Source organism: Cetorhinus maximus, chromosome 14 (assembly GCF_964194155.1).
Source record: "Cetorhinus maximus chromosome 14, sCetMax3.hap1.1, whole genome shotgun sequence".
Lineage (NCBI taxonomy): Eukaryota > Metazoa > Chordata > Chondrichthyes > Lamniformes > Cetorhinidae > Cetorhinus > Cetorhinus maximus.
The window spans coordinates 33608059-33633191 of NC_135892.1; the positions used below are offsets into that span (position 1 = coordinate 33608059).

The following is a 25133-nucleotide window of genomic DNA, read 5'->3' on the forward strand; positions in this document are numbered from 1 at the left end:
GTGACAGATTTCAGTTGCCATATTTCAATGATGAATCTCTTCTAATGCTTAATTTGAGAAGAATTCTACAAAAGGATCCCATGGAAGATCCATTGGATGCTGCATACCCTTCAGCAGATGTAATGTTTGATAAATTAGCTTCCGATTCAACTACAAGTGACCTTCCCTCCCACCCCCACCCCAAGGAGGAAAAACAAATTATAGAAACTCAAATTTCAACATTCATCTTCATTTCAGATATTTGTAGAATTAATTATTTCCAACTATTAATGTGGAGGACTTCTGAAATTGGGGAAATGGTCTAGATTGTCTTCAGAAGCTTTTTGTTAAATTATCCCATCGATGTACAATTAGCTGTATATTGGTCAAAGTTATAGAAATATTGAGGTTTAAATTTTTACCACAGGATATGTCAAGGCTGGAGTTACTTATTTGGACCATTCAGGTATCTGGCAGGACAGCAGTATTTTGAGGGAGCTTTGCTCTGACCAATGAGGATTACATTTATTTTGGTTTTGTCCTGACCCTTTCTTTGTAAATCTGCAGGTATTTAGTACTTGAAAAGATCAAACAGCAGGACGCAGATAGAGTGCACATTTTCAGCTCCTTTTTTTACAAACGCCTGAATCAGCGAGAACGACGGAACATTCCGGAATCTGCCAATCTATCGTAAGCTTTCATAACTGAGAATCAAGAGCTATGTAACTTCCCTCATTGAAGTGGAAAGTGTGGAAAAGTTTTTGTGAAGAAACCCAGTGTTCCCCCCAAAGTTTTGAGGATGTCTTTTTCCCTCCCCTTCAGGGAAGAAAGAGCGATTAATGTTGTGGGACCAGCCATCCATATCGGAACATTAACTTGTCACTGATGTTCTTTTGAAAATTCTTGCCGCTCAATTTGTGTTTTCCTCTATCCACATTGGATATTTGAGTTTAATTTGAAAAAAACAAGTGCAATCAACCATGTGCTCCTTCAGTATGGAAATATAGTGAATCACTCTTAGCCTGTGTGTGACAGATTCAAAAAGTGCCCCTCCCTATTATACCAACCTGTTCAAGTATAGATGCATACAATAACTTTGTATGCACCCTGTTTACTTCTCTAAGGATCAATGGCTGGAGTTTCCCCTTCGTCCACTCCGCAGCCTGCAGTTTTCTGCCCGTTCATGTTAAACGACATGCTGGTGTGTGCAGAAACCCAGTTCTTAACTTTTTTTTGGAAGGAAGTTGATTTTGTTTTTCAATAATTTCCCCAGCGTTGACGAAAATGGGTGTCTTAACACTCAACTTAAGCAGTCACCCCTCCCCTCAGTAGCTTAAATGTTTTGTTGGATTTTCAATGAATTTGCTAAGAGATTTGAGAACCACAGAAATGGACAGCACAGAATGGAAGAAGTCAGTCCATTGTGCTTATGTTGGCTCTTAGCTTGAGCAATCCATTACTCATCATAGTGTACTTCTCTCTCCTCGTAGCTGTGTATCTTGCTCGACTCCAAATATTTCTCTATTTGTATAACTTTCCCTGAAAAGATGCAATGGCCTCCCCCTCTACCAGTTGTCATGATAAAGAATTTGTCGACTGGACATCAGCTATGTGGCAGTGAGATCAAAATTGCTGGGCCAAAACCCTTGAACTCCCTTCCTTACAGCACTGTGGGTGTACCTACACCACATGGTCTGCAGCAGCTCAAGAAAGCAGCTCACCACCACCTTCTCAAGGGCAACTCGGAACATGCAATAAACGCTGGCCCAGCCAGCGAAGCCCACATCCCATGAATTAATTTTTTTTTTAAAAGTGAGGGCACTGGCAGCTGTTTTAAAGTTGGGAAACTTGAAAGCATAGGTTTCCTGAACGTCCTGTAGGTTTTACTGCAGGATATCTTTAATTTTTTTCTGTAAGTTTCCTGCCTGATTAACAGGCTGGCTACTTGTCAGGCGGGTTATCCTACAGCACAAGGTCACAGCAGAGCTGTACTGAGAACGGGAAGGCAATTGGGGGTCGAGGGTGTGATCGTTTGGGATCCATTGATGGCGGTCATGGGATCTGATTGTGGGGTAGTGAAGAAGACTTTTGTTGGGCTCCTTGCTGGGTGTGGTGGAAACACTCCTGCTTCTCCTGGTCCCAAGCTGTGTTGTAAAAGCACTTATGAAGTTAGCCCTTCTCACCTCCTTTCATCTGCCAGCTTTGCTGATGCTAATGAAACCTGGCTGAATGTGATTAAAAATGGAATCACTTGAAATGAAGGCAGGCAGCCTTATTAAAATATTTAAACAACCAACCTGCATCCAGTGAGTGGATTAGTCGCTCCCCTGTTCCACCTCCTTAAAACTAGAAGTGGGCTGGTTCAAGGCTTGTTGGGTTCCTGTTTTAGATGTTTAGCTTTTCAACCTCACACCTGTTTTTGGGGATTAAAATACTACTCTCCCACCCCAACCCAACCTATGTTTCAACTTCTACCAACTGTGAGTGACAGTTTTAAATTGATGACCCCTACTCATGCTCGCCAACCAGAGGAAATATTTTTTGCCTATTTACTTATGAAAATTTTACTTATTTTTTAAAATCTGTATTATATCTCTGAGTGGCCTCCTCTGCTCCAGTGGAAATCATCACATTATCTTGAACCTCTCTTCATCACTATAGTTTCCATCCCGAGCATCATCCTGAATCTATGCTGTATGCTAGCTATGGTTTTAATGTCTTTTTTTCTAGTGGGCTGTCTGAAACAGGACCTAATAATTTACAATGGGCTAACCAATGCTGTTACTACTGTTAATGCTGCTATTTATAAAACCTAAAATGTTGTTTGGCTTTTTATAGCTTTATCTACCTGCACACTCACTTTCAAGGTATTATGTATTTGAGTCCCTGGATGCCTATTAATTCAAACCCTTTGGTGTCTTTCCATTGATTTCTTCAAAACTGTTATTGAATCACACTTATCCACATAAGATTATATAGTCCACCTATCTTCTCATTTCACTAACCTATGCTTTATATCCATGCAGCTATGTTTCTTCTTGCAGTACATGTCTGAACTTCTATAAGAAATCGCCAATGATGCACCTTTTCACCACATCTCCACATTCTGTTTTCATCTATCAAACTAAAACTCCTTAAATTTACAAACATGGCTTGCCTCTACTGAATCTGCTCTGACTTTTCTTTATGATTAACTCTCATTTCTAAATACTAATTTAACTTAACGTATGGAATCCATAATTCTTCTCACAACTGGCCTGTAACTAACTGGTCTGTAGTTAATTGGTACATCCTTCCCTCTATTCTTGGATAATTTATTCCATGGATTACCTTTTTAGTTACCTGGCAAAATTTACTTGTTTAGGATGGATTGAAATATTATGGTCAGAGCCTCTGCTGTCACCCTCCTGACTTGACTAAACAGTTTGAAGTGCAAGTCGACAGAGCCCAGAAACCTATCCCCTAGCGTTCTGTAAATCCTTTTCTCTAGCTATAACGACTTATTCAGGAGAATGTTACGTGAGCTGGAAATTGCCCAAGTATTTCTGTGTCCATGTATTCAAATGTTTTGTTCTACTTGACCAAACTTGGAGATGGCTTCTTGTCTACCTATTTTTGCTTTCATAAAATGCTCCCTTGCTTTTACTCCTATGCTCTTCTTTGTGCCTTTCCGATGTCCACCTTCACATGCTTTACTTATCCGAAATGCAGCTGCCTGCCTCCTGTCCTGCAACATGTCCAGCTTGCCTCTTAATACCTTACCTCCCTGCCCTCTCTGCTTCTTTGCTAGCCTCTTCAAAATAAAACTCATTAAATTTTATAGAAATGGCTTGGCTCTAATGAATCTGTTCTGACTGTTCTGGATGATTAACACACATTTCTAAATACTAATTTAACGTGAATTCTGGATTCCAAGCTGATCTACACTGGCTCCCTGAATTTCCCAATGTGCCTGATTTAAGATCCTTGTTTCCTCATTCTTTAACTTAGCAAACTCTCCTGGCTTTGAATCCCCTCGAGCGTCTTTCAGTCCTCTGCATCTTTCTCCCACTGCATCAATGGCAGAGATTTCAGCTACTGTTGGGCCTACTCTTTGAAACACCTTACATTCTTCTACACCTCTATTCATATGGGTACCTTTTGAAAACCTTTGTTTTCAACCAAACATGCAGTTAAGTCGTCAGACCCTTCCCTGTGGTTGTTTGTCGGTTCTTTTGTTATTTCTCTGGGAAGTTCCTTGGGATGTTTTGTATGCTGAAGATGCAATATAAATAAGGTCCTTGAGCACTTAACACTGCCCCAAAATTAGGTTTTGAATGAAAATTGAAGGCTATGTTCATTCATGCCGATTAATAAATTTCCCAAATAGGCTGTACAACATGAATCCTTTTTATGTTGTGTGCTTCTCTGTGTGTACATAATTTTTATAACCTCAACAAGTCTTCTAATGCCAACCATTTAGGTTACCACAAAGACGTCATGCCAGGGTGAAAACATGGACAAGGCATGTGGACCTCTTTCAAAAGGATTTTGTTTTTGTTCCTATTAATGAAACGTGAGTATTATAGCAACTTGTTAATTGTGTTTATTTACATAAAGACATCAGCTTTGGTTTTGATTACCCAATTCCTGAGGTGTGATGCTCTCTCTCCTTGAAGTATATGCAACGATGCTTCACCAGTTTCCAGGAAATTTTACATTAAACACAACTCATATGGTGACCATAGATTAAACAGACCATTGCCGTGATGATCAGTGTTGCTGGAGGTGTAACAACTGTGGGACAAAATAATAATGCAAAGTAGAAATCAGTATTTGAATTGTCACCTGAAATCTCCAAATGAGATTAGCACCTTCTGTGCAATGTGCATGCTAAATTTATTTACAACAATAAAAGCAACTTGCATTTGTAACACCTTTTAATGTAGTAAAGCATCTTGCTTCACAGGAGCTTAATCAGACTCCGATTAGCACCAGTCCAAAGAAGGAGACATTAGGATAGGTGACCAAGGTTTGCTCAAGTAGTTCTTGAGATGGGTCTTAAAGGAGGGGATAGAGGTTTAGGAAAGGAATCCCAGAACTTGGGGCTTAGATGGCTATGTTCCACATATGTGAACAAGCAGAATTGGAAAAAAACTGATTTCTCAGGAAAGATTTAGTTAAATTTGACTCATTTATTGTACAACAAATATATTTTCTTTCATTTGAGAACATTTCTTTTGCTCCCCATGCCAATTTTCTCTGCGTCTTTTGTATAATTCCTGTTGGAGCACAGTCTCTGGGATACCCCTGGTACATGTCGGAATGGCTATTACTGATGCTTAATGCATAACAATTTAACGTTGACTGATGAATCAAGTGCTGGAGGCATCATTCCCGAGCCTAATCCTGCTCTCAGTCAATCCTAAATCCGTGCTCTGTAGTTACTGCCCCACTCCTCCACCACCCAAACCCCCTCCCTCCCACCATGGTAGTAAATTTCTCCTGATTTACTCTACGAAAACCCTTCATGATTTTGAACGCCTCGATCAAATCTTCTCCAAGCCCCTTCTGCCCCACTGATCACAATTCCAGCTTTTCTAGTCTCTCCAGATAACTGAAGTGCCTCATCCCTGATACTATTCTAATAAATCTCTTCTCCAGTTGCTTGACATTCACAGAGGATTCTGAGCCTTATGGCCACCTGAGCAGGAAAGACACTGAAGAGATTGAATTAAATTATAAAGAGGTTCACAGTTTGGTGAGTCAGGGATGAGGCATCATCAGGTTAAAGCTGGGAATGAGGAGAGAATTGTTGAAGATTGAAATGGTTGAGGCAGAGAGTGGCCAGGGACAATTGAATCTTTGTGTTGAAACCAATTGAATTCTCCTATTATAACCCCATTAGATCAACTAAATTAGTACAAATCTGGAATTGTACCTGGATTTTATGGTCAGTTACTTGATAAATTTACTGAGCCATCTGGAACCCTGCCAGTTCATATATTTTCATAATATATTCCTTATATAACTGAGTTTTTATTCTGACCTAACCCAAAAAACTGGATTAAAGTATTTTTTTTTATTCGTTCATGGAATATGGGTGTTGCTGGCTAGGCCAGGATTAAAGCCCATCCCTAATTGCCCTTGGGGAGGTAGTGGTGTGCTGCCACCTTGAACTGTTGCAGTCCATGTGGTGTAGGTACAGCCGTAGTGCTGTTAGGGAGGGAGACAGTGACCGTAAAGGAACGGTGATATAGTTCCAAGTCAAGTATGTGACTTGGAGGGGAACTTGCAGGTGGTTGTGTACCCATGTATCAGCTGCCCTTGTCCTTCTAGGTGGTAGAGGTCGCGGATTTGGAAATTGCTGTTGAAGGAGCCTTGGTGAGTTGCTGCAGTATATCTAGTAGTTGGTATACACTGCTGCCACTGTGCATCAGTAATGGAGGGAGCGAATGTTGAAGATGGTGGATGGAGTGATTTGTTATGGGTTTTTTTAATTATTTAGTAATAAACTAAGATTTAATGTAAAATAATTTTTACTCTCTTTGCTTTAGGGCCCATTGGTTTTTGGCTGTGATTTGTTTTCCTGGCCTTTGCACTGAACCAAATTTTAAGTCACAGGAAAATGAAGGAATGCAGTACAATAGTTCTGTACTAGAGGAAAGCAACAGTAACTGGCCACCGTTGCAAGAGGAGACTGACAGTGTAGCCGACAACTCAACTCCTGTAAATGTGCCGAGAAAAGCTCCTGACACCATAGACAAAATGTCTGAACTCAGCGTTGGCAGTAACTGTGAGTGTGTGGAATTTGATAAACTCCACACAAGAAGATGCCTGTTAGCAACTAATAAATTCCTCAGCAATGTTAATCAGCTGGACACTGAATTCGATGATGACCAAAACTCAAGCCAGAAGGCAGAAAATGTTGTGGAAGGTAAGCAGATAGGTACCTGTTTATTGTTAATTTCAGAACTAAGGTAATAAGAACCACCCTTCAATTCTAAGCCAACTTGCCATTTGGAAACTTTTTCTTGAAGTTGTTAAAATCCTGTGCATAAAGAAGCTGAAATGGTCAAGATTTAAGTAAACTGCCATTTAAGGGCGTAATCATACCCAAATTGCCATTTCAGAATTTATTTGAAAATTAATTTCACAATTAAATTATGAGAACATTACACTCAGTACTTTTCCCACTTCAGCAGATGTTAATTAGTGTTGGATGGTTCTGATATTGCTACAGTTTACTTTCAGTCATACATTTGTATACAGAAATCTATAATTTTCATTGATTATTATAACTTAAAATAAATATTGAGAATAGTGGATCCAAATGAATATGAAAGTTAAGCCTGTGGAAGTAAGATTTATTGAGAAACGTGCTTTCTACTCAGTCGTGCAAGATTTCCCCACTGTAGATTTTTCATTTTCCCGCCATATTGGAACTTTGCAAGTCTTTTTGGCAACATTGCTCAACTGCTATCAAATGTGAAGGCGTTTTAATGATCTTGACATCATATGAAAATTATGGCATTTTTCACCTGAAATGTAGTTCAGAAATGCCAAGGAAAGTGAAGTCTAGCTGGGTTATAGTCGTGTTCAATGTGAGCACCCTTGGAAACTTTGCAAATAAATTCATGCATTGTGTACACAACACTAGCTGTTGATCTCAGCATTTCTATTCAGCCAACTGCTGTTCTGCTCAAAGCTGCCGATTGTAGAACCAATTTTCTTACTGAACCGGTACAAGTTTTGCTGACTCAGGTCCTCTACGATCTCCAGACTTGCCTCTTTATCTTCTCTCAGCTTCTATTCCAATTACGCTGTTGTTGCTGAAAATGCTGCATCTTTTGTGGAATGCTTTATGCCCCTGACAGGAATTTAACTTTGTTTTCCTTCCCTGAGTGTCAGTGAATGTTCCATACTGTTTTTGTTTCAAAAATTATATATTTTGAAGCATTAAAATTCAGATGATAAGATTCAGAGTTGCGCTCATATTGATTTTATAAATATGCTTTTTTAAAAATGCATGCAGTTTGTTTTGCTCCTACTCACAGCAGTATTAAGTTTTATCCCACAACCACTAACTTGAAGAGTTTAAACATAGGTGTCTTTATCATTGACCAGTCTTGTATACGGTGTTTAGCCTCTAAGAGATTATAAAATATCGCATTGAGTATGCAATTAGAGTCACTGTGACCCAAAAAGAATGTGTGCCCCACAGTACTAACCTGAGCCTGTTTGTCCATCATTTAAGTTACCTGCTTATCAAACAGTGAGTACTCATTAGAAATCAAGACGTTTATGCCAACTAGGTGGAAAACTCCTGCTTCAGAACATTGAACAAATAATTATTTAAAACTCCAACATCTGATCCCAGTAAATAAGGTAACAGTTTGACCTTGATGTTTGTAGGGAGGGTGTGGGTGAGACCAAAAACAGCCCTGGCTTCGCCGACAACCTAACTAGCCAGTGGCAGGAAACACCAGCGGCAGGAGGCTGCATTTGAAGATCCTTGGGGATGGTCAGAGTGGTCCTTGATTGGATGGTTGGATGGGACAACAATCTGAAGGGCTGGGGGCGGGGGTGTGGTTGGTGATCAGGTTGGGTCAGGATTGGCAATTGGGGTTGGAGATGGCTGAAGATTTCCTTGAGGGGTCAAGGGAAGACCTCTTGCCCCTCCTGGACCACAAGGAGTGCTGAAGGAGACACCTGCCTTGTGAAACTGGCAGTTCCTACCTCTCTTTCACTGTCGGGTGCAACAGTAAATTTTAAACTCAGCTCCCCATTACACTGGAAGTCCTATTTAAATATGTTTACTGATTGTTCTGCCTCGCTGCCTGTTGCCCAGATTTAACCTTTTAATCTCGCGACCCCTTTCTGCCTGCTGTAGGGGGTTTATGTTGAAAGTCTTTATGATGAACAGTTGCTGTGTTCAATGACAAATCTACAGTTGTTAACTTGCAGGACAAAGGCAAATTGGCAAAAGCAAAAAGACTAATTAATTTAAGGTCTAAGGACATTCTGCTCTTAATGTAGATTTTCAGCATGTTCCAAACTATTTTGACATCAGTTGCTTAATTGTCACAGCTGGAGGTTTAATGCAGCTGTTGATGTTTAGAAACTTCAATTTTAAAACTGCTAATGATGAATGTTAAAATTTCTAAACAGATGCTTTAAGGCAAATCCAAGTCAGTTATGCCGATGATAACGATGATTCCTTTGATTTTTTGCAAGATCAGGAATATAGCCAGGTGAGATTATAACTTGTACAGCCATCTCATAATTTTATTTTTATGGATAAAAGGATAATCTGCTTTATGGATCCTAAATTTATAAATTAGTGCTATAACTGCACTATAGGACTATACACCAGTATGTCAAATATCCACGTGTATTAATCAACTGTAGCGTATGCTGCTGGGATTTCAAACAAAAAAGACAAATAGTCATTGGTAGTACAGAACTTGAGCATTGCTGGAAAAAAGAGGCATGTTGAAACTTTTTGTCTTGCACACATCAGGACACTTCACAAGATTATCAATATAAAGGGAGAACAACAATTTATTCACTGAGAAGAGAGTGCTGATTGGTTGACTTTGATTGGTAGAGGTGTTGCCATTGAGAATGCACCACTGATGGTGACTGACAGTCTCTTCTCATACAGTGTAAATTGTTGTTTTCCCCTTATATTGGTATTCCTGAAGTATCCTGATGAATGCAAAATGAAAAGCTTTGACATGTCTCTTTTTCAACTCAAGAAAAACAAACTTGCATTTATTTAGTGCTTTCATCAGAAACATTTCACGATACTTTGTGTGCACTGAGGTTGATATGTAACAACAACAAAAACAAATATCGTTGTCATGAAAGCAAAGTTTGAAAAAAGGCAAGTCTTTAAATATCTGTTGATCTTTCCTTGTCTTTACCATTGGCCATTCGTTGGCATTCTGTGTATCAAGCCATTGAATAACCATTTGCACCACCAAAGGCCTACTCTGGGCCTTCATTGTCTTAAGGACCTAATGTCCTTCTAGCCAATCTGCCAGCTTCTCCCTTCTACAAAGTGGCAACTTATTCAAAGTGCTGCAGTTATTGCCATTGCCCTTTCCCTCACTCGCATCGCTGCATCTTCTCTAGCTTCCAATGGATCCTGGTGCCCCAATAAGATGACCTCAAAATTATTATTCTTAGTTTAAAATTTCTCAAATGGTCTTGCTGCACCTACCTTACTAGTGTCCTTTTGCTTTCTTTCCCCTCCCTTGGCTTCCACTTCTTCATTGGTGACTGCTTGTTCATCCATTGTGCTCCTCTCACCTTTAGTTTCCTGCCAGCTCCCTTCAACTATGTTACCCTCTCAGTTTTCAAAGCCGCTTGAAATGATTCTCTTCAACCATTTATCACCCACTCCTGCCATCTTAACCTTTTTCATTTCATCCACTACTTTTGCTGCATCAAAGTAAATCAATTTAAGAAATCATCTTCTGTGCGAGGAGCGCTATAAAAATGCAAACTGCTATTTTGGAAGGTGTTTCGTTATGTGATTAATAGGTTGAGTCCTATAAAAAGTTTAATAACTTGCCCCTGAATCTTAGTTATCTTCTTGGACAGTATCAATGTGGCCTTGAAATCCATCTGTAAGACAGTTCAGTGGAATTGTGCTTACATTTTTCGAATCATAGAATGATGCAGCACAGGAGGAGGCAATTCAGCCTGCCCTTGCCAGCCCTTTGAGCCTATCCAATTCACCCCACTCCCTGCTTTTCCGCAATAGCCCTGAAAATATTTTTCATTCAATTGTTTACCCAATTCCCTTTTGAAAGTTGTGATTGAATCTGCTTCCATCACTTTGTAGGCAGTGCATCCCAGATGACACCAACTCGCTGCATAATATTAAAAAATCCGCATGTCATCTGTTTCTTTTACCAATCACCTTTAAAATCTGTATGCTGTAGTTACTGATCTTCTGCTACTAAAAACAGTTTCTCCTTATTTACCATTCATGATTGTCCTTTAGGGAAGGAAATCTGCCCTCCTTACCTGGCCTGGCCTGATGTGATTCCAGACCCACAACAATGTGGTTGACTTTTAACTGTCCTCTGAAGAGGTCTAAACAAGTCAGTCAGTTGTATGAAACTGCTACAGATACCAGATGGACTGCAGCAGGTGAAGAAGATGGCTCACCACCACTTTCTCAAGGGCCCTTAAGGATGGGAAACAAATGCTGGCTTTGCCAGTGACACCTGCATCCCATGAAAGAATCAAAACAAAAATTTAACATGCCTATCAAATTCCCTTGTAACCTCTGTTCAAAGGAGAACAATCCTAACCTCTCCACATAACTGAAGTACCTCATTCCTGGTATGACTCTAGTAAATCTCTTCTGCATCCTCTCTAAGGCCATAACATCCTTCCTAAAGTGTGGTGCCAAGGAACTCCAGCTGAGGCTTACTCAGTGTTTTATAAACATTGAGGAGAACCTCCCTTGTTTTTATGTTTATGCCTCTATTTATAATATCAAGAATCCTATATGCCTTTTTAACAGCCTACTCAACTTGTCCTGCTATCTTCTGTTCCAAGTATCTCTGCACCTGCAGCTCTTTAAAATTATATCATTAAGTGCATATTGCCTCTCATTCTTCTGACAAAAACGTATCACTTCACATTAAATTTGACCTGCCATATGTCTGTTCAGTTCACCAGTATGTCCTTCTGAAGTCTGTTACTATCCTCCTCACTGTTTAATACATTTCCAAGTTTTGTGTCAATCCTTGAAATGAAGTGCTGTATCTCCAAGTCCAGGTCATTAAGATATACCAAAAAGAGCAGTCAGTTGTCCTAATACTGACTCCTGGGAAACACCACTGCATACTTCCCTCAAGCCTGAAAAGCAATCATTCACCACTGCTCTGTTCTTTTTTGTCCCCTCAGCCAATTTTGTATCCAGACTGCAACTGTCACTTTAATGCCAGAGCTTTAATTTTACTGACGAGTTTAATATGCGGTACTTTGTCAAATGCCTTTTTAAAGCCCATATACATAACATCATCAACCTTTCCTGTTACTTCGTCAAAGAACTCAACCAAGTTAGTCAAACATATTTTGCCTTTATCAAATCTGTGCTGACTTTCATTTATTAGCCCATACATTTCCAAATACCATACAAACATACAAATTAGGAGCAGGAGTAAACCACTCGGCCCCTCGAGCCTGCTCTGCTATTCAATAAGATCATGGCTGATCTGATTGTAACCTCAACTTCACATTCCTGACTACCCCCATAACCTTTCACACCCTTGCTTATCAAGAATCTATCTTAAAAATATTCAAAGACTCTACTTCCACTGCTTTTGATGAAGAGAGTTCCAAAGACTCTTAGCCCTCGGAGAAAATTTTTTCCTTATCTGTGTCTTAAATGGGTGACCCTTTATTTTTAACAGTAACCCCTAGTTCTAGATTTTCCACTTCCACCCCGTCAAGACCCCTCAAGATCTTAAAGGTTTCAGTCAAGTCACCCCTCACTCTTCCAAACTCCAGCAGATACAAGCCTAGCTTGTCCATCTTTCCTCATAAGACAACCCTCCCATTCCATATATTAGTCTAGTAAACCTTCTCTGAACTGCTTCCATTGCATTTAGATCCATCTCTAAATAAGGAGACCAATACTGTAAACAGTACTCAAGATGTGATCTCACCAATGCCCTGTTTCACTGAAGCATAACCTCCATACTTTTATATTTAATTCCCCTTGCAATAAACAATTACATCCTATTTGCTTTCCTAATTTATTGCTGTACCTGAATCCTAACTTTTTGCAAATCATGCACTAGGACACCCAGGTCCCTCTGCATTGCAGCGCTCTGCAATCTCTCACCATTTAGATAATGTGCTTCTTTTTTATTCTTCCTGCCAAAATGGACAATTTCACATTTGCCCACATTATACTCCATTTGTTAGATCTTTGCCTACTCACTTAACCTATCTATATCCATTTGTAGCCTCCTTATGTCCTCTTCACAATTTACCGTCTTACCTGTTTTTGTCATCTGCATATTTAGCAACCATGCCTTCAGCCCCTTCATCCAAGTAATTTATATAAATTGTAAGGAGTCAGCACTGACCCCTGTGTCACACCAATCGTTACGACTTGCCAACCAGAAAATGACCAATTTATGCCTATTCTGTTTCCTTTTAGCTAGCCAACCTTCTATCCATGTCAATATGTTACCCCCTACACCATGAGCTTTTATTTTCTGCAATAACTTTGATGTGGCACCTCACCAACTGCTTTCTGGAAATCTAAGTACAGCACATCCACACCTATAGTACACCCTTTATATCCACAGCACATGTTACTTCTTCAAAGGACTCCAGTAAGTTGGTTAAACATGATTTCCAACTCAAAACCATATTGACTCTGCCTGATTACCTTTAATTTTTCTAAGTACCCTGCTATAACGTCTTTAATAATAGCTTCTAACATTTTCTTTATGATAGATGTTAAGCTAGTTGGCCTGTAGTTTCCTGCTTTGTCTCCCTCTCTTTTTGAATTAAGGCTATTTTCCAATATAATGGGACCTTCCCCAAGTCGAGGGAAAATTAAAACCAATGCAGCAGCTATCTCACTAGCCACTTCTTTCAAGACCTATGGGGTTTTTTTATTCGTTCATGGGATGTGGGTGCCACTGGCCAGGCCAGCATTTATTGCCCATCCCTAATTGCCCTTGTTCAGAGTCAACCACATTGCTGTGGGTCTGGAGTCGCATGTAGGCCAGACCAGGCAAGGACAACAGATTTCCTTCCCTAAAAGACATTAGTGAACCAGATGGGTTTTTACAACAATCGACAATGGCTTCATGGCCATCATTAGACTTTTAATTCCAAATTTTTATTTAATTCAAATTCCACCATCTGCTGTGTTGGGATTCAAACCCAGGTCCCCGGAGCATTACCGTGGGTCACTGGATTACTAGTCCAGTGACGATACCACTACGCCATTGCCTCCCCCATCAGAACCTGGGGACTTGTCAGTCTGCATCTCCAACAATTTTCTCAGTACCACTTTCCCGGTGATTGTAGTTTTCTTGAGCTCCTCCCTCGCTCCCATTTCCTGATTTACAGCTACTTCTGGGGTGTTGCTTGTATCCTCCATAGTAAAGACCGATGCAAAATACTTGTTCAATTCATCTGCTATCTCCTTATTTTCCATTATTAGTTCCTCAGACTCACTTTCTATAGGACCACTTGTTAACTCGCCTTTTTGAAATATCTATAGAAACTCTTTATATTTCTAGCTGGCTTACTCTCGTACTCCAATTTTTCCCTCCTTATCAGTCTATTAGCCATTCTTTGTTGTTTTTATATTCTGTCCAATCTTCTGACCTGCCACCAATCTTTGCACAATTGTATGCTTTCTTAAAGTTTAATACTACCTAACTTTTTAAGTTAACCACGGATGGTGGGCCCTCCCCTTGGAATTTCTTCTTATTGGAATGTATCTATTCTGTGTATTCTGAAATATCTTCTTTAAATGTTTGCCACTGCATCTTAATTGACCTATCTCTTAATCTAATTTGCCAGTTCACTTTAGCTAGCTCTATTTTCATGCCTTCATAATTGCCCTTATTTAAGTTTAAAATACTAGTCCTGGATCCACTCCTCTCCCTCAAACTGAATGAAAAATTCACTCATTATGATTACTGCTACCAAGGGTGCCTTCACTGAGGTTATGAATTAATCCTATCTAGTTGCGCAATACCAGATCTAGTATTGCTTGCCTTCTGGCAACAGAATGTTGTGTTCTAAGAAACTATCCCGAAAACATTCCAGGAACTCCTCACTCCTCCTCATTACGCATCTGATTTTTCCAGTCTATATGTAGATTATAAAACCCCATGATTAACATCGTACCTTTCTGACAAGCTCCTATTTTCTCTTCCTTTATGTTCTGTCCTACTGTGTGGTTACTGTTAGGCAGCCTGGACACCACTCCCACAAGTGACTTTTTGCCTTTATCATTTCTCATCTCTACCCAAACTGCTTCTACATCCTGGTTTCCTGAACTTAGGTCACCCTTCTCTAATGTGCTAATACTAACCCTAATTAACAGAGCGATCCCTCCACTTTTTCCTAGCTTCCTGTCCTTCCTAAATGTCATGTACCCTTCAATATTCAGGTCTCAATTTATGTCATCCTGTAGCCATGTCTCTGTAATGGTTATCAGGCCGTACTTATTTATTTCTATTCGCGTTATCAGTTCATCTGTTTTGTTTCGAATGCTGCGTGCATTCAGATACAGAGCCTTTAGGTTTGTTCTTTTATTATATTTGTAACATCTAGCCTTGGTTGCTGATTTACTCTTAGGTTTGTACTCTCTATCACTTCCTGCGTATTCTGAAATATCATTTCCCATATTAGTACCTTTCTCTCTTGCCTTGTTTCTGCTCTTTGATATGAACATAGGAACAAGAGAAGGCCATTCACCCATTCAAGCTTGTTCCACTATTCAATACGATCATAGCTGATCGAACACTTCAATGCCTTTTACCCATACTATCCCTATAACCCTTTACGTTATTGTTAATCAGCAATCTATCAATCTCTACCTTAAACATACTCAATGACTGAGCTTCCATTGCCTCTGGGATAGAGAATTCCAAAGTTTCACAACCCTCTGAGTAAAGATCTACCACATCTTCCCAAATTTGATCCGTTGCCCCCACTGTTTATTTTTAAAATCTTTCAATTTCCCCAGTTATGAGGCCCCCTAGAACACAAGCCCCTTCACGGTTCAGGTGAAGGCTGGCCCAACGGTACAGCCCCCATTTTCCCCAGTACTGGTTCCCAGTGCCCCATGAACCAGAACCCACTTCTGCCACACCAGCCTTTGAGACATGCATTCTTTTTTCTAAACTTATTTGCCCTATGCCAATTTTCACATGGCTCAGGTCATAAAGCTGAAGTTATTACCTTTGAGGTTCTGCTTCTTAATTTGGCCCCTAGCTCCTCATACTGACTATGCAGAACCGCCTTCCTCATCCTACCTATGTCATTGGTACCTACATAGACCATGACGACTGTATCCTTCCTGTCCCACTGTAAACTCCCCTCCAGTCCTGAGCAGATGTCCCAAGTCTTGGCACCGGGCAGGCAACACAGCCATCTGGACTCTCATTCTTGGCTGCAAAGAACTGTGTAAATCCCCCTCACCAAACCTACCTGTACTACCACGTCATTCCATTTTGCTCCCCCCATTTGAATGGCTTCCTGTATTACGGTGCCATGGTCAGTTTGTTCATCCACCCTGCAGTGCCCATTCTCATCCAAACAAGTTGAAAGAACCTGAAACCTGTTAGACAATTGCAGAGACTGATGCTTCTGCATTTCTGCCCTCAGGGCCCCCTTACCTGCCTCACTTGCAGGCAGGCCCTCCTGTCCCTGACCACTGACCAAATCAGAAGACCCTATTCTAAAGGGCGTGACCATCTCCTGGTACAAAATGTCCAGGTAACTTCCCCCACTCCCTGATGTGTCAGTGTCTGCAGCTCGGCCTCCAGCTCAATGACTGAACTGAAGTTCCCCGAGCCGCAAACACTTATGCCAATTAATTTTGTCCCAATTATTGCCTCTTGAGAGGATTAGAAGATTGTTAACTTTTATATTTTAAGACTGCCAAACATTTAAGTATCTCCTAGCTATTCAATATTGCTGCGCTGCTCCTCTTCTGCTACTTTGGCTGCACCCTCATCTTTATGGTGCAATATACTAATTTAGTGTTTTGATTTTGCCCTCTACCCCCACAAGTATCTTTGGTCCCTAATCAGCCCAACCCTTCCTTTGACCGCACTTCTTTATAAGAACTGAAACAGTAAATCTCTTGGGTTCCCTTTTACGTTGGATATAAAAATGGAAATCCAAAATATCAAATTTAAATTGCTGTCAGTACTTCAGTAAAGGGGCATGGGATGAAATTGATGATTTGTGAACTCCTTAATATAACTTGCATATGTTGTACATTTAACTCATTCTGCTGGTCAGGATCAATTGTTTTGATATTGATCGTAGAACTTCTATTGTTAAGGAGGACAGCAATGAAGCTGGGAGCATGGCAGAGGACAACTCTTCAGAAAGCGTGCCGTGGGGTCAGCAGCCTTCAAAACAGTGAGTACGAGTGTTGTGAAGTAGGGCAGGTCTATATCTGAGTTTGTGTGCAAACTTGCCTTTCACACTTGCAAAATTTCCCCTAATATTGATCATTTTTCTGCTCATCTGGCTTTGGGTTCTGGAGCTTTGAAATAAGATGCAAGAAAATTCAGTACTTAGGTCTTTTTAGTTTGGTATTCAGCATTTGGTTATCCTTCACATGGATTCAGTTGGGTCTGCTATCCAAACAAGGTGGTATAGTGCAAACTTTTGTACCTCTTACTATTGCTATCGTCTTGGGGTATCCATGTTACCATCCCTACCTTTTGTATTATGTTACATTTGTTAGGGAAGTCGAAACAGGAGATCTTAGTGATGACATGAATGTGTGGTCATAAATTCAACTTGGGGTCAAATATAACACCAAGGCTGCAAACAGTCCAGTCCACCCTCAGGCATTTATCAGAAATAGGCATGGAGTTAGTGGCTAGGGAACAGAGCTTGTGACAGACACTGACAACGATGGTTTTGGTCTTCCCAATGTTTAATTGGAGGAAATTTCTGCTCATCCAGTACTAGATGCCAGATAAGCAATCTGGCAATTTAGACATGGTAGAGGGCTCGAGAGAGAGGCGATGCTGAGGTATAGCCGAGTGTCATCAGTGTGCATGAAGAAGCTGCGGATTTGTTTTCAGCTCATTTCATCGAGAGGCAGCATGTAGATGATAAATAGGAGGAAGGCCCAGGATTGATCCTTGGGGGACATCAGAGGTAATAGTGCAGGAGTGGAAAGGAAAGCATTGCAAATGAATCTCTGGCTACAGCGGAATAGATAAAAATGGAGCTAGATGAGTGCCACCCCACGTAGCTGAATTGCAGTGGAGAGGCTTTGGCAGAGGATCGTGTGGTCTGCCATATCAAAGGTGCGGCCAGGTTGAGAAGGAGGAGGTGGAGAAATAGTTTACCTATATTACAGTCATATAGGATGCCATTTGTGATTGGTAAGGACTGTTTTGATACTGTAGCTTGTGGTGGTTTGGGTAGGTGGGGAGAGTGGTGTGGCTCGATTGAGGGATGGGGGAACCTAATTGGACGGAATCAAACATGGAGTTCTGGGAAGGATAGGCATAGATTTGGGAGGCAACAGCACATTCAAGGACTTGGGAAAGGAAGGGGAAGTTGGAGATGGCCCTGTAGTTTACAAAGGGGGAGGGATCCAGGGTTAGGTTTTGAGGACGGGCGAATACGACCTGGAGGGAGAACATTAATATTAACTATTGGGAGCCAGGAAGGGAAGTTGGGTGGTCAGCAGTTTAGTGGGAATAGGGTCTCGTGGACAAGTTGAGCTCAGAACAGACATGAATGGAGATAGCAAACTAGAGAAAGAAGAAAGAGATCAGAGATGGCGCAGGAGGGAGCCTTAGATGAAGTTTGGATCTTTGGGCTAGAGGAAGGGAGGGAAGTGGCAGAGACAGTTAATTAGGTAGTCTCCATCTTAGTGACTAAGACTACCATGAGCTCCTCACTTGTTGGTGAGGGTGGAGGAGATGGGAGAGGGGGTTAAGAAAACAGATTGCAGGAGAGAAGAGAAACCAGAGCTTATCTTTGCATTCCAGGAAGATCCTGGAATATTGAGAAAGTTTGGCAGTTAAGTGCATGACCTGATATTGCTTTGCAGATGAGCCAGATCTGGTCATGAATGGCTAAATCTGTTGTCCACCGTATCGCTACAAGTTTGCATCCTTTAGTCTTAATGTGAGCGGAGATGAGGACTGTACCAGGGAACAGCCAGTGTATGAGAGAGTGATGGTTTGATGGAGACTGGGGCATCCCAAGGTGAGAGTGTGGTTAAGCAGATTAGTAACTGCAGAAATAAATGAAGACCAAATGCTAGACAATTAGAATTTTGAAAATGAAGTTATAAATGAATTGGGAGTGAGTTTTTTTCCAAGGTTGGGAGGGGGAAGGAGTGGGTGGAGAGCAATGCAAGGAAGCAATCAGAGATAAATTTATCTATGATTGAGCAAATGTGAGCAAAGTATGGAAATAACTCATGAAGTAGAGTGCTGGAAATCTAGAGTTGAAAACAAAATGTTATAAATGTGAAGCAAGTTACCAACACACAGTTTTTAAAAAAAAATCAGGAACATTCCAATTATATCCCATTCTCCTTCCAGCACTGTGCTCTGCCAAATGCCCCACATAATAAGGCTGGCTGTCCCTTCCCAATTTCAACAAATGTCATGTCCCCAATGCCAGACTCTGTTGCAAAGAGAGTTTACTGTGATCTAAAATTGCCATAACCAATCAGAAGGCTTTAGGGACTTCAGGAGAAAGAAAGGACACTGTTTCTGCAGTTTGCATTGAGCTTGATTGTGACCAGTGTAGGAGTTTGTAGACAGGCCTGAGTAAGTTGAGGATCTTACTTGCAGCCAGAATAAAGGTGTTCAGCAAAGTCGTCACCCAGTTGTGTTTGGTGTCTCCAGTATAAAGGAGACATTTGAGCAAGCAATCCAATATGCTAGGTTGGAAAAAGTACCCACAGATCTCTGTCTAGTCTCTGACTTGGGGGTCCTGGACAAAGGTATGGAAGGAACCAAATATTGTACTAGGGAGAGGAGCTGGAAGCTTGGATGGTGGAAGATGAACAATTGTATCTGATGTGATACAAGGAGTATAACCAGTCTTTTATTTGTTCATGGGATGTGGGCATCGCTGGCTGGGCCAGCATTTATTGCCCATCCCTAATTGCCCTTGTTCAGATGGCATTTTAAGAGTCAACCACATTGCTGTCTGTCTGGAGTCTCATGTAGGCCAAACCAGGTAAGGACAGCAGATTTCCTTCCCTAAAGGACATTAATGAACCAGATAGGTTTTTACAACAATCGACAATGGTTTCATGGTCATCGTCAGACTTTTAATTCCAGATTTTTATTGAATTCAAATTCCACCATCTTCGAACCCAGGTTCCCAAGAGCATTACCCTGGAAAGTGGAATACCAGTCCAGTGACGATACCACTATGCCACCACCTCTCCATCTTAGTGACTAAGGAGACCATGAGCTCCTCATTTGTTGGTGAGGATGGAGGAGATGGGAGAGGGGTTTAAGAAAACAGATTGCAGGAGAGAAGAGAAACCAGGGCTTATCTTTGCATTCCAGGAAGATCCTGGAATACTGACGACAAATTTTGGCAGTTAAGTGCAGGACCTGATATTGCTTTGTGGATGAGCCAGGCCTGGTGATGAATGGCTAAATCAGTTGTCCATCATATCCCTACAAGTTTGCATCCTTTGGTCTTAATGGGAGCAGAGATGACATTACCTTCAGACATCACAGAATTTAACAGGTGTATACTTAAAATTCCAGGATATTCGTCAAAGAATATTAAATTCTCTCAAGGTTCTCGTTACTCACTTAGCAACCATAACATACATGTTCATATTGCTATTCTTTTTCACAGGCCATGCATTCTCATCATGGATTCTTTACGTGGACCAAGCCGTACAAGTGTGGTTAAGATCCTGCGAGAGTAAGAGCTCTTCTGCAAATCACTACTTCATGTTTTTTAATCCTAACGGATATTCCCACTTGACTCCCTTTTGTTGATTTTTGGAATAGATACCTTGAAGTAGAGTGGGAAATGAGGAAAGCAAGCAAAAGGGCTTTCACCAAAGACGTGATAAAGGGCTCCAATCCTCGTGTTCCTCAGCAAGACAACTTTAGCGATTGCGGTGTATACATCCTACAGTATGTAGAAAGTTTTTTTGAGGTTAGTATCAATTTTTATTGTGGGTTAGAAAACAGTGGGAGCCTCTTCTGCCTGTTGTGATTTTATGTGCAGTCAATTGACCAGTCAATTCTGCTTTCAATCTTCCTCCCTCTCCTGGAGGTATTGAATTGCTTAGATAGGGATGCATGAGGTGCCAGCAACCAACCAGGGCACTAAGTTTTGATAGGTTAATCAACAGTGGGCCCAATCTTGTTCGTGTCTATGTAAGCATACTAACCAACAGTGGGCCACCAGATGATGATTAGCAGTGTAAGGCTTGACTGCTTTATAACCCCCAACCACCTACCAGAGCATCCCAGCTAATGCGCTGTTGGCAATTTTGATTTCACTCCTTAATAGCTTTGTTCCTGCTGCATGTAAACTAACCATCAGAGAATTGCAATAAGAATAAAGAAATGTAAGAATCTGAAGCTCCAAAACCATTAACGAAACATTCAACCAAACTTTTAGGATATGAGGAATACTGTAGGCTGATGGTCTAAAAATTACTTTTTAGCTGAGGCATTCGTATCCTCAAAATAGTGTCTGCCCTTTGTTTATTTTCTAAAGGTTTTGGCACTCAGCATAAACAGATTGGGCCTCATGACTATTGCCATTTTAGTTCTCCTTACTTATGTGATCACATTCAAAAAGGTCTTTCAGTGAAGTACGAACACCTTTGAACCCGAGTTGAGCTGCTGTCTCCATATCGTCATCACCAAGATCACCTCTTTCAACCTCCGTAACATTGTCCATCTCTGCTTCTGCATCACCTTATCTGCTGCTACTGAAGCCCTTACTATGCCCCTGTTCCCTCTAGACTTCAGTGTTCCAATGTTTTCCTTAGTGGTCTGCCTCTGTGTATCATCCTTAAATTTAAACTCATCCAAAACACTGTTATCCCTTATCCAAATTCACACCAAGCCCTGTTCACCCATCATTGCCAAGTGACTTTGGCTCCCAGTAGTGGCATGATTTTCAAATTCTCATCCTTGTTTCCAAATTCCTCCCCAGCTCTGTATCCTCACCCAGTCATACAACTCTGAGATCTCTGCACTCTCCAACTTTGGTTGTTTTTGCATTCTTGATATTCTGTGCTCTGCTGTTGGCAGTCATGCCTTCAGATGTCCAGGTCCTAAGGTGTGGAATTTCTCCCCCTAAACCTTCCTTCTGCTCTACCTCTCTCTGCTTTTTTAAGACACTCTTTAAAACCTATCTCTTCACTAAATTTTTGGTCATCTGCCCTAAAATTTCATTGTGTGATTCACCATTAAATTTTGTCTAATAATGCCTCTCTATGTGAGTTGTTTTTGAGAGGCACAGCCAAAGTCGATAGAGAGTAGCTACAAAAGTGCTGTGTGATATAAATACCTGCAGCAGGATGTTGTCTGTTTTCCCCCTCCTGCGTGCTTCACCGTTGAGCTAATATTTGCACTATGCCATCCACAGAATCCAATTCCGAATTTTGAGCTGCCCATGAATTTGATAGACTGGTTTCCTCAGCAGCAAGTTAAAAAGAAACGAGAAGAAATACGCAATGTAATTCTCAAACTGTGTGAAACTCAAAGCAAAGGGAAGAAAGGGCAGGAACACAGAGCAACAGAGGCACCTTCATGAGCAATGCCTGACCAAGACAGACTCTGACAGAAGATACCATTTTGGTTACAGGATATTGTTGCACTAACACCGAAATGACTTGGATTTGTTCTAGTGTAGGCTTCCACAGAAGGATGAATTCCCAGTGTGCTCTTGATCTTTTAGAACATTGTTTGATGCACACGTCTTCAATTTACAGGCGCCCAAGTGAATGTTTGTGCTGTTATAAATATAACAAACTGTACATATGTTCATAAACAGATTTTGCAGCATTTGTGATCAATTTTCACTGTTTGAGTTAGTAAGCATTTTGGTATGTATTTTTGTTAAAGGTAGTTGGATAGCTACTTACAAGTATGATTAAAAGTTATTGTAGTATTAAATGGACTGGGCAAATTTATTTTTTTTTTATTTTTCTTGCCGAGTTTCTCTATACATTTTCCTCCCCTCTTCGCATGAATGAATTTACTCTTCCTTCGAGCTTGATTCCAAGGTGTCCTTCAGCATATTGTCAAATTAGCCATTAGTAATGGCCCTTGACATTGCTTGTTGGCAGCCTAACCCTCCAGGGGAGTGCCCAATCCTGTTCTTAGCAAGATGTCCATCCATGCATACTTCCAACAGAGGTCATTGAGTAGCTGGGATCCTAGCTCATTTCTCCTCTTCAACCCAAGAGTGCTAATGCCTGTTTGTAGCCTGTTTTAAGATCAGCTAATTCAAAAACTGGGCATCAAACTTTGCTGAACTGCAAGCACAATGAATATTTGAGCCAGTTTTTAAATGGGAGCTCAAGCTGTTGTACAACACCAGCCATCTTTGGTTGCACATTGTGTTCTCCCAATGGTTGAACTGTACCCTCCAAGAAGTTGTCAGAGTTGAAGCTCTTGTGTACATGAAACCCACTGTACCCCAACAATTTCCCAGAGAGGTGAGAAAATTGGTATGTGAGGGGGAAGGTACACTTTAAAGCAAGTAAGTGCCTTCAGAAAAAAATCTCTTAGGTAATTGGTGTAAAGTTACACATCCCGAGAAATTGTTGGTTATCAATTTGCAATTAAATCAAATTGTACTTAGTGTTTTCCTTATTAAGAGTTAGGTGAAGAAGGATTGAATTGAAGTGCCCCACGGAATTAATCTTAACCAAAACCATATCCATTATAACTATCACTGAAACCAATTCTGGATGCCTTCTGTAGAAGCTGTCCACTTGATGTCGGTTTTTACTGTTTAATTGCATTACAACTGTCTGTATTCAGAGGTTTGTTTAATCTAAATCATATTTGGAACTCGACTGAATATATTGAGGGTTTTATTTCTCCTCTGCAACAATACCTCAGCATATTTATGCACATCTGTATATTAGTAATTGCCATCATAAAAACAAGTTTATGTTTGTGCTGATTTTCTGTAATTCTGGTTTTAGACTGTAATCTGTATACTAATTTGTGTAGCATGCCTATGCTTTAATTATATTTCATTTTTCTGCTGCTACAACCAGAGATGCCCCTCAAACACATTATTTAAGCTGCAAGAATGGTACTAAGATAAGGGAAAGGTTGAAGCATTGAGCTGTTTGCACAGTGATACACAATTCTGTTAGATGCTACTTCACATGTTTTGATGTAAACTACCCTTTATTTTAATCTTGTGAATTCACATTTGAGATTCGAGATTCCTCTCTTTAAAAAGAGCTTGGAATGGAATTGAGAAATTATTTAAATAGTAATCAAATGAATGCTGTACGCATGGTGTGTGGCATTAGTGGTTGTTCTTGGGCGATGTTGGTCTGCTACCTTTAGACCTTGACAGTCATAGGCTATAGGGAGGAAGAAACAATAAATTACCCTTCAGTTTAATAGGCTGGTGACAGTCACAACCCAGTCTCGCATTTGAAGAATGATAATTTCAGACAGCTATTAAAAGGAGCCATCCATGCACGTATACTGTAACATGATTTCCCACCTTTGGGAGAGGAGGGAGAAAATTGGAGGACTCAACACCTTGTACATCAGACACTTCAGGCAAGCTGCAATATTAGTCACTTCATGCTGCAGTAGTATTTACATGCTTTCCCTTCAGTAAAATTGGAAAACCGACTACATGGGAGCAAATAATATTTTTCCTATTGTGTATTAAAATGTTTAATGGTCCAATGAGTGGCTTCTCTTTATTCCAATGTTTTGACATAACTTAGAGTAAGCCAGCATTTCTGTCGATGATTTTGATATTTTTGACTTTGCACTGGGTACTAAATTTCCTTTTCCATGGCACATTTTTGAGACATATGTGTCCATCCCTTTTCTGATGTAAGTTGATTGCTCCCCAATCATTCCAGTAGATGAGATTGGGTAAATCAGCACAAATCAGGGATAGAACTGGAAATTATCCCATAAGTACAGCAGACATTTAATTACTGGACCATCTTTGAAATTCTCCCTGATGTCAGGTTTTAAGAATAGAACACAAGTTATGACCGTGGGACCAAATATTCTTTTGGGATTACAGCTTGCTTACAGGCTTTCCCTGACTCTGGTAGTAGTTGCCCTCCGAACCAGTTGACGGGCTTGTTTAAGCACAGAACTGTACCTCTGCGCCACAGGGGCAATTTAGGTGACACAGCTGAATAGTTGGCCATCAACAGTGTGTTCCAGTTGGGTAACAATATG

General features: G+C 40.6%; 1 protein-coding gene across 9 annotated transcripts in view; it reads left to right on the forward strand.

The window, feature by feature from the left end:
* senp6a (SUMO specific peptidase 6a) overlaps nt 1–24442 on the forward strand; it is a 159951-nt gene extending 135509 nt beyond the window's left edge. For 8 of the 9 annotated variants that reach the window (XM_078556772.1, XM_078556771.1, XM_078556770.1 and 5 more), the window contains 8 exons: nt 547–669; nt 4442–4534; nt 6516–6895; nt 9130–9212; nt 17039–17118; nt 20563–20631; nt 20721–20871; nt 22321–24442. In XM_078556772.1, the coding sequence (XP_078412898.1) occupies nt 547–669; nt 4442–4534; nt 6516–6895; nt 9130–9212; nt 17039–17118; nt 20563–20631; nt 20721–20871; nt 22321–22488 (1147 nt within the window). In that variant the 3' untranslated portion in view covers nt 22489–24442. The remainder of the gene's footprint in view (nt 1–546; nt 670–4441; nt 4535–6515; nt 6896–9129; nt 9213–17038; nt 17119–20562; nt 20632–20720; nt 20872–22320) is intronic. The other variant, XR_013578665.1, reaches the window with a different exon arrangement.
* Nucleotides 24443–25133: the final 691 nt, after the last annotated feature.